Source organism: Callithrix jacchus, chromosome 19 (assembly GCF_049354715.1).
Source record: "Callithrix jacchus isolate 240 chromosome 19, calJac240_pri, whole genome shotgun sequence".
Lineage (NCBI taxonomy): Eukaryota > Metazoa > Chordata > Mammalia > Primates > Cebidae > Callithrix > Callithrix jacchus.
This window is the reverse complement of record NC_133520.1, coordinates 28,336,318-28,350,835: the sequence shown is the minus strand read 5'-3', so window position 1 is coordinate 28,350,835 and position 14,518 is coordinate 28,336,318. Positions and strand designations below refer to the sequence as shown.

At 50.4% G+C, this 14,518-nt stretch overlaps 2 protein-coding genes across 3 annotated transcripts in view; one reads left to right on the top strand and one right to left on the bottom strand.

Moving 5' to 3' along the window:
• Positions 1-3,795: 3,795 nt before the first annotated feature.
• The window catches only part of PKP1 (plakophilin 1), a 50,039-nt gene continuing 39,316 nt past the window's right edge, over positions 3,796-14,518 (bottom strand). For both annotated transcript variants that reach the window (XM_035280656.3, XM_078356792.1), the window contains exons 10-14: positions 13,737-13,890; positions 9,536-9,722; positions 8,829-8,913; positions 7,931-8,036; positions 3,796-6,691 (exon numbers count right to left, since the gene is read on the bottom strand). In XM_035280656.3, the coding sequence (XP_035136547.1) occupies positions 7,962-8,036; positions 8,829-8,913; positions 9,536-9,722; positions 13,737-13,890 (501 nt within the window). In that variant the 3' untranslated portion in view covers positions 3,796-6,691; positions 7,931-7,961. The remainder of the gene's footprint in view (positions 6,692-7,930; positions 8,037-8,828; positions 8,914-9,535; positions 9,723-13,736; positions 13,891-14,518) is intronic.
• Positions 10,542-12,581, top strand: LOC144580385 (uncharacterized). The gene is made up of 2 exons (XM_078356793.1): positions 10,542-11,281; positions 11,882-12,581. Exons 1-2 carry the CDS (start codon positions 10,784-10,786, stop codon positions 12,338-12,340), a joined length of 957 nt encoding a protein of 318 aa, XP_078212919.1. The 5' UTR covers positions 10,542-10,783; the 3' UTR covers positions 12,341-12,581.

Here is a 14,518-nt window from a genome sequence, read left to right as displayed (position 1 = left end):
GGTTGGGGCCAAGAATAAAGGCTCTCCCCACAGGAGTACTCAAAACCAGATAGACGGGGGACCAGGCAGGATCAGCTCTGAGCCGGCAAGAGAGAAAGAAAGAGAGACTGGGAAAGAAGTGACTGCTTTCAGATTCAAGAGTGGCTGGGATATGGGTTGTCAAGGGCTTTCTCAGTTCAGAGGAGGAAGTGAGAGTGGGGTGTTGGATTCTATTTTTGCCTTGACCTCTCAACTTTTGGAGGAAGACAAGAATTTTTTTCCTAGATATTTCTCAAATTAAAAAGAAAAGATGAGCAGCATATGTGTGGGGCACAGGTGCTTCCGTTTTCTAACACAGGTTACAGAAGGCTTGGAAGGGCACCCTGGTCTCAGGTTGGAGTCATTAGAGGCCAGTTTTGGAGCCAACCTGACTGTTGACACCTGCTGTCTAGATGGCAGCTATAGGGGAGAGGAGCGTCAACCTTGGCCTCAGACCTTGTTCAAAATCCAAATCCGTCACCTACTAGTTGCATGGCCTTGAAGAAGTTGCTCTACCTCTCTGAATCATAGTTTCTCTATCTGCAAAATGGGAATGATCCCACTTACTTTGCAGCATCCAGATAGAGATGAAAGGTCATTAATGTGCATCGGTGCCCACTGTGGGGGGTCACGGAATAGGTGGTCATTCTTCTCCATGTCCATACTGTCCCCCAGTCCAGCTATCCTCCGGGAAAACTCTGGGCCCCAGAATGCAGGAAGGTGAGTGTGAAAGGATCCAGAACAACACACATAGGCCCCACTGGCCCTGGAGACCTGGCTGACGTTTCCTTTCTGAGAGACCTGCAGAGAGCAGGATTTTAATGGCCTTGTGTGCAGGGGGTGACGTTTATGCCCCAGAGATTTAGAATCCCTTGGTAAATGCTGAAATGCTTTTTAGAAGTTTTAAAAATTAATTTAGCAGCCATGAAACTCCTTAATGGGCCAGGGAGAGGGTTTAGGAATGCCGGAAGCCTGAGATCCTTTCTGTATGTGGGATGCCTCTGCTGATCCACCATCAGTGGGGTTTGTCATCTTTGACATGCTTCCCAGAGAGACTGGCATGTCACTTGGTGCCATTCACACTCTGCTGAGGTCTGCAGGATGATGGGTGAGGGTGGAGGATACCAGTTGGAGTCCTTGAGGTGTTTTTTGCTCTGTGGCCCTGGCCTCATTACCCCCATATTCTAATCAACCAAACCACCAGCCCCAGATGAGATGATTCACACTGTAGTTTCTGGTATCTGATTTTCCATCTATCAGAATTCAGCATTTATTGGCATGTCTGCGCAGCAACCACAGCTCATACGATGTGTAATATTACGATGCCTCGAGGTGCCGTGAGCTTCTGACTCACTAAAGATTTGGTTATGCACAGTATCGCCTTTGTGTCAGGCCTCTCTGAACATGCTCTAACACTTTGACGGCTGGGCAGGCTCACGTGAATTGACCAGAGCAGACTTGGGCTGAGACACAGGAGGCCTGAGTCTCAGGCTTGGTTCTGCCACAAACTTGCTACGTGACTCTGAGTAAGTCACTTTCTCTCTTTGGGTCTAAGTTTCCTCATCTATAAATTGAAATGTAATACTCTGGGCGCTGCCTGTCTCCCCTAGAAGGAAGTAAAGATCAAAACAACAAACCAACACCCTAAGGCTTTGAAAGTGAAAGGGGTTAATGTGTGGCTCCCCTCAAGTAAAAAGACCATGGTATTATTAACGACTTCTGTTCACTCTTTTCTCCAACTGTGCTGGACAACAGAACACACTGCGTTCCAAAAAGTGATGCGCATTGAATGCTTTATCTTTCGTACAGATAATCAGCTTCTGGGCCAGAATACTTCCAAGGGCAATAGGAGGAAATGGCTTTGAAGCTCAGGGCAGAGAGACCTGGCAGCAGCCTGGACATGGGGTCTGGGAGACTCAGCCTCCAGGACCCCGAGACCTTTTCCTTGACACAGTCTAGGCCGCCAGCTGCTCCCGGTGCCTCCCAGTTTGGTCTTGCCCATCTGTTCCTGAACGTTCTCTCTCTCTTTGGACAGTCCTCTGAAGGGACCAGAGGGCCTGGCTCCCCCTTGGCCAGGGACAGTGGAATTGATACATCTGTAGCTTTTTGGCACTCCTGCACCTTAAATGCACCCTTATCCCACATAGGGTGATGTGGGATGTTAGTTCTTTCCTGTTAGTTGTAATTTCCCAGTAATTATATCACATGTGGGAATTTTTAGGAAGTGAGATAACTAATCCATGCTTTGTTTCCAGTTGTTTGTAAATAACAGATGTCACAATGGTGGTGATGTCATACTGCATTTTGCATGGTAGCAGTTATGCATGGATTACTATACAGCAGTGATCCGAACTTGCAAGAGAAATGAATGAATCTTACAAGCATATTGTTGAGATAAAATAGGCAGACACAAAAAAGGACTTACTATTGACTCCCTTTAAATAAAGTTCAAAAATAGGCAATGTTAATCTGTGGTGTTTGAAGTCAGGGCAGTGGTTACCCTGGGGGAGGAGGATAGTGATCTGAAGGACTCTGAGCAGGGTTTTGGGGTGCTGTGATGCTCTATTTCTCAGTCTGGATGCTATTCATTTGTGAAGCTTCACTGAGCTGCATGCGTTTTCAGTTGTACATATTTCTGCGTGCACGCTATATATTTCCTGAAAGCTTAGCAATCTAAACATTTGTTCATTGTAAATTTGTACCTTGATCTCACATTTTGGAGCCAGTACATATTTTTCAGATTTCAGAACATTTTTTGGATGTCCCAGGTCTTGTGTATTTAACAGTCTGGGCCACAGACAGGCCACAGAAGGAACAGTTCCTTCTCCCTGGCCTCTCTGTGGGATGGTCCAGGAGGTCAGGGCCATGGGCTGTAGTAGAGAGGCCTTGCCAGTCACCACCCTTTCAGATTGGGAAAAGCTCACATTCAGCCTTCCCCAAACATCCTGGCCTTCTCTACCCAGGTGGCCGTGACTGGCACTGATGGCCCATGGTGGTTATGTCCACACTATCACTTGGAATTTACTACATGTGCCTCAGTTTCCCTATGTTTGTCTTGTCCCTTACGAGACTCTTGAGGCTGAGGCCCATCACATCCTTTGTTGCTGTGACTCTCCAGCACCCAATACAGAACCCAGGTAGAGAAGGCATTCAGTAAACATCAGCTCCAGCCGGGCATGGCGGCCCATGCCTGGAATCCCAGTGCTTTGAGGGGCGAAGGCAGGAGGATCACCTGAGTCCAGCAGTTACAGACCAGCCTGGGCAACACAGTGAAACCCATAGTGGGAGCCTAAGCTGGGAGGATTCCTTGAGCCTGGGAGGTTGAACCCACTTTGAGCTGTGATCACATCCCTCTGCTCCAGCCTGGGCAACAGAGCAAAACCCTGTCTCAACAAATAAATAAATAAAACTAAATAAATACCAACTCCTTCATCTTCATCCTTGAATTTCTCTTTCCTACAGATACACCACCTGGATGGGTTCAGGCGTGGGGACATGTATAAGCTCTGTGACCCTGGGGGCATTTGTTCCCTTCCTAAGTCTCACTTTACAATCCTGGCATCATGGAGCTAAGGTGAGGCTCAGATGTGCTCACCATATGTGAGCTACGGTGCTCGCTCAGATGTGCAGGTGTCCATGGATAGTGTTGCCCCTGTGCCCTCGGGTGGCCTTCTCAATTCTTGCCTGATACAGGGTCCATAAGAGGAGATCATGGAAGGAAATGAGTAGCCCCTTCATCCCTCAACAGCACCGCAAAGAATCCATTCCTCGAAAAAGTTCAAAGAAACACTAGCAATTTATTGATTATCTATATTTCCAAAAAAGCAAATACATTCATGTATCACACAAGGAAACTGGGCCCGGCCAGCACAAGGTTCTTCTACAAGCATGAAGCAAGGGAAGGGTGGGCTACAGGGAGGCTCCCAGGTCCCTCACAGCAGCCCTGAGACCCTGCCCACCCCTGGCCGCAGTCTGGGTCCTCCCAGCCATCCATTTCTCAGCCAGGTTTCAAGGTCACCACCTCTTGGGTCCCTGGGGGAAGTGTGGAGTCAGGGCTGTTGGTGTAGTCCCCACTGCAGAGGTGGCTGGTAGCCAGTGACTGGATTTGTCTTAAGCACAGGAGGTCCCAGGGTCATGGTGGGGGCAGAGTCTGTGCCCTTCTTCATTTGGCCCCAAATTGGAACTTCTTATTTTGGGCATTGGTCCCGGTAGTGTGAGGCCAATGTGGATTTAAAATCCCAAGACACATGTTGGTTAAGATGAAGCCTGGCAAATTCCTTGGTCTCTTTCTCTAGGAAAAGCCCCTCTCAGTTTTGCTCCTTCCAAAGTGACAGGCCTGGGTCAGAGGCCCAGATGACCTTAGCTGGCCTGAGAGGGAACGGGTGAGATCACCAAAGTCAAGCCTGCCCTAATTGTCCACCTGAGCCCCTGAGGCCCGGGAAGCTGCCTTGTTCCCAGGGAAGGGGCTGGGCCCACGGGGCTCTTCATCTTGTGGGGGTGGGAGGAATGTGAGGCTGCAGGAGGCCAGGGCAGTGCTAAGGGGAAGGGGCTCCCGCCTGGCTAGTAAGTTTCACATGGATTTCCCTCCCGCCCTGACCGACTGTACAGCCCCCACCTGGAGGAGCTCTAAAGCCAAGGACTCATATCTCCTCTTTCCTCCAGGAAAACATAAGCTGCTTGAGGACAGGGATGTGGTCTGTTTTCTTCCCTGACATGGTCTAAGTGCCCAGAACACTGCCTGGCACAGATTGGTGTGCCACAAATCTCCTTTAGGAGATGGATTCCTCTGGGTTCTGATGACAGCTGAGGAGGCACCCTGAAACCTGTGCCCAGGACAGTCCAGGGAGACCAGCCTTCCACAGGGGGCCCCGAGAGGGAGAGGTGGGCCAGGATGGCCCTCCCGGTGTGAGCAGAAGCAAGGGAGGGTGTGACAGACCCTCAGTACTGCAGCACAGCTGGCTGATGGCTAGGGACACCTCTCAGAGGACAGCATCCTCACATGTCTGGCTTCTTACCCTCAGTTGTCATTCTGAGTCCACATTGGTGTTTTCTAGTTCTGATTGCTGGGGCAACAGGTGGGTTTGGACTTGGGGGTGGTGCAGAAGAGGAGACTTGGGAGGAGGCTGAGAAGGAGTGAGGAGGAGGAGCATCTTATATTTGTCTAGAGAAGGGCACAGACCAGGAAGTTAATTCCTCTCTGCCACCAGCAATGCTAGCCCGGAGGTGAAGGCTGGAAGGAGCAAGGCTTGGGAGCGCTGGGCTCTGCTCAGTCTTAGTCTACACCAAGGGCTGTCCACATGGGTTTCCTCATAAGGCCCTCGGGAGCCCTCCTGCTACTGCTCATTTGAAGTGCACAGAGTCCGGGTGCTTGATATGGCTGATGCCCCTAATGGGCCTGTTTATCACATCTCCTGGGGGTTCCACAGAGTGGAACCAGGACAGCTGGGGTTCAGGGGAAGTCGGGGGCGGCCCCTGGCTGGGCTGTGGGCTTGCTGGTACTCTGATATGGCACTTTCCTTTCCTAGTCTACCCAAACTCCCCACCTACAAGACTCCTGGGACCCCAAACACTCCCTCACTTGACTCACAGCAGGCTTGGTGGAAACATCTTCCTGGTTCATTTCTACCCTCCAACTCCATCCCCCTAGAAGCTGGTATTCCAGCCTGGTATATGCCCAACCCCACCTGTTCCCCTCTCCACGCCACTGGAAATATGAAGACCAAACAGCCATTCTCAGAACAGCTCTTGGGGAAGAACTGCAATAAAATAGCCTTGGTTAAAAAATAATAATAATAAACAAATCATTTTTTAACCTTCTTTGTCCTGCAACAAGTGGATGACAAGACCTCTGAATGCAGGGCCTTTGCAGGTGAAGCCTGCTCTGATGGGCACACAGCCAAGAAAATGGCAGGCACCACCTTTCAGCTCCTACTCCCCTAAGCAAGCCTCGTGTCCTGCCGTCCTCTGGAGCCTCACACCTGCCCAACCTCAGTCCTTGTGGCATGGCCTGAGGGCTGGCATTATCAGACACAGCAGATTTTCCCATGAGATACACCAGACTTCCTTTCTTGGAAAGCAGCCTTGTAAGGGGGGAGGCTGGCCCAGTCCCAGTTCCTCCTGCACCCCCGGAGTCCCAGTTCCTCCTGCAGGCACCCCCGGCAGGAAGCCTGCAGGACTCCTCCAAGGGCCTGACTGCAGAGTTGCCCCTTGCCCTGGCACCATGCATTTCAGGAACTATGAGCAGCTCACCAAAAAGCACATGTTGTCCTTGCCTATGACTAAGAAAGTGGAGAGTCCTTTTCACCACCTTATGAGCTGTAATAAAATAGCTTCCCTAGCTTTCTGCAGTTTACGATTATGCTTTAAGACTCTCACACACACATACACGTGCACACACATGCACACACTTACATTATACACATATATATACCATTTCTCAGAGGAAGAAATATTACATATAAGCCCCTTTAACTCAAGAAAGCCCCCTCCCGACCTCCCTAACCCCCATTGCCTGCCATTTCCCCCAAGGAAGAAAAAATCTAAAAATATTTCCGTTATCCACAGTTTTCAGGTTTCTTCTCAGCTGTGTGTGAACTTTTCCAAATACTGCACAGGATGGACAGACTAACCCATCCAGAGAGGACTGAGGCCATCTCAGCTGGGTCACATCTTCCTGGAAAAGGAGAAGTCCTCCAGTTAGTGTTTACAGTGACATGTTTCCACAGCACTGTTTCCCAGCCTGTACTGCCACCCTCTTCTGACATCTGCCCCTTGCCCTGGCACCATGCATTTCAGGAACTGGTGCCAGGGCAAGGGGCAGATTTCAAGTGTGCCCTGGCCTGAGCCTGGATTCAAGGCTGCCCTAGACACGTTTATAGATTGCCATGTGAATTCAGAAGCTTGTCAGCTTTGTCTGGCATCCTGCCCCACTGTCCCCTGTCCCTGCTGTCCTGCGCATGAAGGTGGTGTTCATTAAGGATTTGCCGAATTGAATCCCTTTCTCCTCTTCTGCCTTCAAGCGGCTGTAGCTTGTTTACCAGGAGAGGGTATCTGAAGTCTTATTTAACCTTCACGCAGATCAAAGTTACAGTCCTCTCTTCCCACCAGGGGTTGGGGTGGGGGGTGCCGCGGCTCAGAGGTCCCCTTCAGCTCAGGAGAGCCTGTCTTCACCCCAGGCTATTTGCAGATGCTGCTATGCTGGGCTGCGGCTGAGGCCCCTCTCTAGGACTGATGATGTCTGGCTGGAGTATCTATTTGTGATTCTCGGCTTACCTGCTTCAGAAACATTTTAGATGCTTGTTTAAAAATAGACTTTCCTGGATCCCACTCCAGGGCTATTGAGTCAGAATAGCTGGGGTTGAGGCCAAGCGTGTGCACATTAGCAAGCAACCCAGGTGCCTCCAGTGAACACTAAGCTTTGCAAGCCTTTGTCATAGGATTGGTTCTGAGGTTTTGGGCCCTAGAATCATCAGCTGGAAATAAGCTTGTCCATACTGGGCATGTGCAGAGACTGGAAAGTGAATTATGAAAGGATAAAAAAGTGAGCTGTGGATGACCAAACCCAGAATGACATTCTAGAACTCCAGTTATCTGTATTGCAGAACTCACTGCAGCTCATGTGAATGGTACCACCTGTGTTGTTCAGTGTACAACCTGCACATCTGTACCTAGCAGTCCTGCTCAGACCCTCTGACCCCTCCGACACTCCTAGGACATTAGACACCCCTAACGTCCTGAGGGTGGGACGTTAGGGGTGTCTAATGTCCTGGCTTTGCTTGTGTTGGGCAGAGCCAGGCAAAAGGAGGCTTCTGTGTCCTGGGAGCACAGTCCTCGCCCCTGTCTCTGAGGCTGGCTGAGGCTGTCACAGTCATCCTGAAGGCATTCCTTGCCCTGGGGGTGGGGCGATTCTCACCTGCAAGCCAGCTTGCTCGGATAGCCTCTTCTTAGAATCGGGAGGTGAAGTTCCTGAGGCTGCTGGCCCCGGCTAAGGTTCCCAGCATGTTCCTATCGAATCCTTGCTGCAAGGGAGAAACAGCAACCAAATGACACAAAACTGCGTGGAACTTGCTGTGGGTCAGACACTGTCCACCGCCCTCCCAGAGCATCCAAGGCTCACGCAGCCTCTGCTCTTACCACTATGTACATGTGTCAGGGCTAAAACCGGCCTCGTTAAACGTGCAACCAAACATAATAACTCTGTGAGGGCTTTGGTCAGGGCTGAAGTCATTCTGTGTAGTTTGGTTGGACTTCAGATCACTCAAGTGTTCTCTTTCAATTACAGACAAGGACAGCAGCCTGCAGGCTTCTTGGCCCACCCTGCCTTGCTTACGGTGTGGGATAGTCTTTCTAGTGCTGCTTTGATCATGAGACCCTCTATTCAAAACTTCGAATGGCCCCTGGGGCCAAAGGTACAAGTCCAAGCTCTTCAGTCTGAAATTAAAAGCGTTTTGTAATCTAGCCCCAACCTACTCTTCTAGCTAGAGCACATACGGTGCTCTCAAATGGCTCGTGCGCTTTTTGTCCACTCTGCTTTTCAATTTGCTCCTAAAGGATCCCACCCCAGGCCTCTCCCACATTTCCCTGGTTTCCTCTGCCCTCCATGTTCTCAGCATGCCTCACAGATCCCAGAGCTTAGAGACCCGACGAGAATGTTTATCACACTCATTTTCATATAGATGTGTCTTTGTTTCTCAGACTATCCCGAAGGGCAGGGGTGTCTCTCCAGTGCCCAGCCCAGAGCCCAGCATACGCCAGGCACTCTGCTCATGCGCAGGAAGAACTCAGAAGAGGAAGATGTCCTGGGCTCTTACCTGTCTGAGGACACCCTGCAGTTCCTTGCTGGACCACATGTCAGACAGGAGAAGTCGGGCAGCTTCTGCAGCCTTGGGTGAGACGCTGGGCAGGTGAGAAGCGCAGTTGTGAGATGAGATTCCAGGAAGCGTGAGAAGGAACACCCTCTTCCCTCCCACTCCCATGGCCGGGGCCTGGACACAGGGGAAGTCTCAGAGGAGGCCTCAGGTGTGCAAAAGAGAGGAGTCCCATTGGGGTGTGGTGAGCTGGTCACCCTATGCAGTGGGTACAACCCCATGCCCCTGCCCACCTAGAGCACCCCAGTACTCTCCTCAGGGGCCATGAAGTGGTAGTGCTCTTCCACTCCAGTCCCCAGCCCTTGTCCTGGGAAGAGGGAGCCCTGCAGAGCAGGATGAAGTCCCTCTGCAGTTGGACCTACTGCCCCATGCCTCTTCCTGGCCCTCTGAGGACCCTGGGCCCCTGAGTCCCCCAGCGGGAAGTGTGTTGCCTCTTCCCTCTGTGCAGCCTGGAGGACTGGATGCTGGACTCTTTGCTCCACGCACTCTCGGTTTCTGGAACTTCTCCTCCATTCAAGCCTCCCCTGTCCCCAGCTCACCCTGCCCTGAGTGCTTCCCCTGCTCCATGGAGAGCTGCGGGACTGCCTCCTGCTGTGCAGGGTGAGGAAGGGCTCCTACTGGGGCGCAGCCCATGGGGGGACCCCACCCACCTGCTGCGGCACAGGTTGATGATGTTGTTGAGCATGCTGCTGGAGAAGTACTGCCTGGCCAGCTGTGGCTGCGAGGCCATCAGGTTCCTCACAGTGTAGCAGGCTGAGGACAAGATGTCTTCGGAGTTGCTGGTGTTGCCAGTGTGGCTGGTGAGGAGCCTGGTCACCTCCGAGAACACCTGGTTCCCTGGGAGAGGAAGGAGTTGGGGTACAGGGTCAGGATGAGTGAGGGGTTCCCTCTGGGGCCATACTCTTGGATAGCCTTCTGCCAGGCTCTGAGCCAGGTGGCCTTGAGGACTTCCTGCCAGCTCCAACTCAGGGTTCAGAGACCCAGATAGCTAGGACCTTTGCAGATCTGCTCCCAGCCCTTAGGTGACAGGCCCCCCTTGTGGTGTTCGCGCCAAAGGCTCGAGACAGTTAGTTGACTTGCCTCAGTTTGGCTGCTGGACCTGTACTGTATTTCCTCACCTCGAGGGCTGTCGAGTGAGACAGGGCCGTGAGCTGATTCACTAAAAGCAACAACAGAATGCAAAGCAAAGGCCTGCAGTTTATGAGGACATTGTGCTGTCTGCTTCCATTTCCCCCTTCAGTCTCTGTGTAAGCAATAAACTTGCTGCAATTGAAATGTCTAAGAGGAGCAGAGACCTCTGCCCATATTTTCCCTGGAGCCAAGCCTTTGTTTTAGCTCCTGATGAAAAACAGGTTTAACCAGCCACCTTAAGGGTGCCATTGTATCTTTAGAATGTAAAATCATTGAAATGTAAACTGCTACCACTAGCCCCCTTAAACTGCTTCCTGAGCAGGATATCTATTTTATGGAGTTTTTGTTTCCTTTCTGTTTTCCCCTTTGTTTCTTTCTGCTGAGATGAGGTAAATGTAAACAAGACAAAAGGTATAAAAGCTGTAACCCACAAAAATAAATCTGCTGCGTTTTGGCCATAATCTTCACGCAGCCCTCCAGACTCTACTTTTCTATATTCTTTCTTTTCCGCGCACTCTCTCTCTCAGGTTGAACGAGACATCTACGTTGGCGGTCTTGGGGACTCCCGCGGGTCGGTAGTCCCCCGGCAGACGTGCCGGACCCCGACAACTGGCGCCTTGGAACAGGGACCTGAGTACGAGAGGTGAATCTGGCACCTGGGAACAGGGACCTGAGTACGAGAGGTACAGTGACGCACCCCAAATCAAAGGAGACAAGGTAAAGCCGCGGTTCTTGTAGTTCTGGACTCAAAATTCATCTGGAGTAAAATGGGGCAGTCTGAGTCCAAAAATAAGTTAATGTTCACGAAGTTATTACATCAAATGTTAAGAAATAGAGGTGTTGACGTAAAAAAGAAACATGTTTCTAAGTTTTTAGAGATTGTTTATGTATTGTGTCCGTGGGTCCCTGAGGAGGGATCGTTAGATGAATCGACGTGGAGTAAAATAGGAACTAAGATTGAGGAATATGCCGCCGCTCATCAATTTTCTCCGCAGGCAGAATTGCTTCTCTCGGTCTGGCCTCACCTGCGCCAGGCTATCTGCCTGCCTCACTGCTCCCCTGGTGTTTCTCTTGCTTCTAGTTCCTCTTCTTTCTCTTGCAAATCTAACCCTGATGGTGGAGGGGGCGGCAGTAATTTACCACCTTGCAATCCTCTAAACGAGCCCGATTCCGCTCTCGGAGTCGGACCTGAAGCCAGAAATGGGGGAGCTCCGGACGAAAAGATCGAAGCCGGAGCAGAAATCAGCGCTTCAGAGAGTGCGCAGGTAAGGGCTTCAGCTGTGCCCTCAATTTCTACCCTCGAAGAATGACTGCTCATTGTCTACTAGTGTTCTCCAACCTAGGTGCACCAAAAATTTTGAAGACTGATAATGCTCCAGCTTACACCAGCTCTTCATTCCAAACCTTTTGTTCTCAATTTCAGGTGATTCATAAAACAGGAATTCCCTATAATCCTCAAGGACAGGGAATTGTTGAACGTGCTCATGCCACCCTTAAAACTTTATTACTTAAACTAAATAATTCACCTCCTTCCTTTTACAAGTCTCCACATGATGTACTTCGACATGCTCTTTATGTTCTAAATTTTTTAACCCTTGATGCAGAAGGTCACTCAGCAGCTGATCGTTTCTGGCACCCAAAGGGCTCAGCCACGCCTATGGTGTTATGGAGAGATTTATTTTCTAATCAATGGAATGGCCCTGACCCTGTATTAGTTTGGGGCAGAGGTCACGTTTGTGTTTTTCCTAGGTCTGCCCCCTCACGTATCTAGGTGCCTGAGTGACACATCAAGCATGCCCCAAATAAGACAATTTTCTCCGAGACTAGTGACCATCCCTCTAACTTGACTGACATCTCCTCATCAGCCGAGCCCTCAGATGACTTCACCAAACTCCCTTCCCCTGAGAATCCGATGTCTACGCCTACGGAAGACGACATCCCGCCGTGTCCATCGCCAGCGGCACCAGCCGACACCTCCTCAAAAGGTTCCAGTCCCGACCTGGACCCAGATGCGACACCTAGTGGCTGATGCATCACACATTGTTCGTCAGCAAGGACATTCTCTTAATCCGGTTACTCTATTTTTAGCCATGCTAGCCATTTTTTCTTGTGATTCTATGTCGGCAATTACAGCCATTGTGTCTGTGATATCTTCTACAGCTACAGCTGCTGTTAGTCTTTCAAAATCTGTTAATACTACTGTATATGTGAATCATTTAGCCAAAAATGTTTCTATTGCTATGGGATCTCAAATGTCTATTGATGACAAGTTAGAAGCTAAACTGCATCATTTAAAGTTAGACAGTAAAATAGGCGTTAGCTAACATTTGAGGTGTTTGTACAAAAAAGAGGCACACAGAATGTCAGTCCTAGCAGAGGTGGCGGGCTCAAGCTGAAGAAATGTGGGTGCATGTGCTCCTCAGTGACATATAATCTAATATCACTTGCAAGGCCATTAGGCTCTAAAGATAATATTGACTATGATGCTGGACCTGAAGGGATGGCTGGTTAGTCAATGACGGGTAAGATCCTCAGGGGAGGACAACCTAAGACAGGCACAGCCGCAGTAAGGCCAGCAAACACCAGGGATGTGCCTAGCCGGCAATCCCTCCTGAGGCTTTTGAGCGTTACCCCACAATGCTGTAAATCTAGCTTGTCTTCCTAGTGAAGGTGACAGCTGCCACTGACTGCTGCTCGGACATGAAATTCCTGTGTGGTCTGTTTAAATGTACTACTCCCTACATATTAATAATAGTAATGCTTAATGTTGTGCCTGCCATGTGTCTTCCATCTTGTGTTCTCCACCCTCCAAGAGATGCAACTGAAGCTGTTTACACTTCATTTGCAAAGTAAAAAAACGGGAGATGTGGTGTTCGCGCCAAAGGCTCGAGACAGTTAGTTGACTTGCCTCAGTTTGGCTGCTGGACCTGTACTGTATTTCCTCACCTCGAGGGCTGTCGAGTGAGACAGGGCCGTGAGCTGATTCACTAAAAGCAACAACAGAATGCAAAGCAAAGGCCTGCAGTTTATGAGGACATTGTGCTGTCTGCTTCCATTTCCCCCTTCAGTCTCTGTGTAAGCAATAAACTTGCTGCAATTGAAATGTCTAAGAGGAGCAGAGACCTCTGCCCATATTTTCCCTGGAGCCAAGCCTTTGTTTTAGCTCCTGATGAAAAACAGGTTTAACCAGCCACCTTAAGGGTGCCATTGTATCTTTAGAATGTAAAAATCATTGAAATGTAAACTGCTACCACTAGCCCCCTTAAACTGCTTCCTGAGCAGGATATCTATTTTATGGAGTTTTTGTTTCCTTTCTGTTTTCCCCTTTGTTTCTTTCTGCTGAGATGAGGTAAATGTAAACAAGACAAAAGGTATAAAAGCTGTAACCCACAAAAATAAATCTGCTGCGTTTTGGCCATAATCTTCACGCAGCCCTCCAGACTCTACTTTTCTATATTCTTTCTTTTCCGCGCACTCACTCTCTCAGGTTGAACGAGACATCTACGTTGGCGGTCTTGGGGACTCCCGCGGGTCGGTAGTCCCCCGGCAGACGTGCCGGACCCCGACACCCCCTCCTGTCTCCACACCTGCCTTTGGCCAGCTTCCTTTCCTGGAATGCTCATCCCAGGGAGTGGCTTAAAGGGTGACCTTCCAAGAGGCTTTGAGTTGTAGGGAGCCTACCGTGTCCTGGCTGGAGGGGGAGGAGATGGAGGGTCTTACCCATCACTCTGTGCAGCACAGGGTGGCGGGACATGTTGCTCAGGAGGGAGGCTCCGGACCGCACCACATCAGAGTTGCCAGATTGCAGGAGGCGGGCAATTTGCGGCAGGCCCTTTTCCTTCAGCCCAATCAACTGGCTCATGCCACTGGACATCTAAGAGACGAGGAGCAGGTGAGGGGCTGGCCTGTGGCTTCCCAGGCACCACGGCAGGCAGAAAGAGGCAAGGAATCCCAAAGACAGACATCCCAGAACCCTTTTTTTTTCACCTTGGAAGCACTAGCAGACGCAAAGATCTGCTCACATGTGGGCAACTACAGAAATCCAGGCTGACATGCACCTCCCCTGTCCCGCCCTGATCCCTTCTCCCAGATGGATGGAGAGAGGGATGCCCCATTTCCCCTACTCATAGTGACCCAGAGTCAGCTTTTAGACTAACCCAAGCATCCAACGCTGCTCTTACCCCAGTCTCAGCGCTGCCCCCATTACGTCTCCCAGCACTACCTGCCCATATGAAACTATAAGGCCAAGAGTGGGCGTCAGTTAAAGATCTGGCTATCTTCTTCCAACTTTCCTACCTCTCTAGAATACAACATATTTGTTGAGGGCTTGCCTGAGACAAGAGGGCTAAGAGAGGGTCTAGGCCCACATGGAGATAGAACTGGGGTCCCCTAGAGGTAGGCCATTCGTCCAGGCCTCCAAGCAACACGGCTGCCTTGGGTGTAACAGAAGTTTGTCCAGGCCTCTAAGCAACATGGCTGCCCTGGGTGTAACAGGTCCAGGT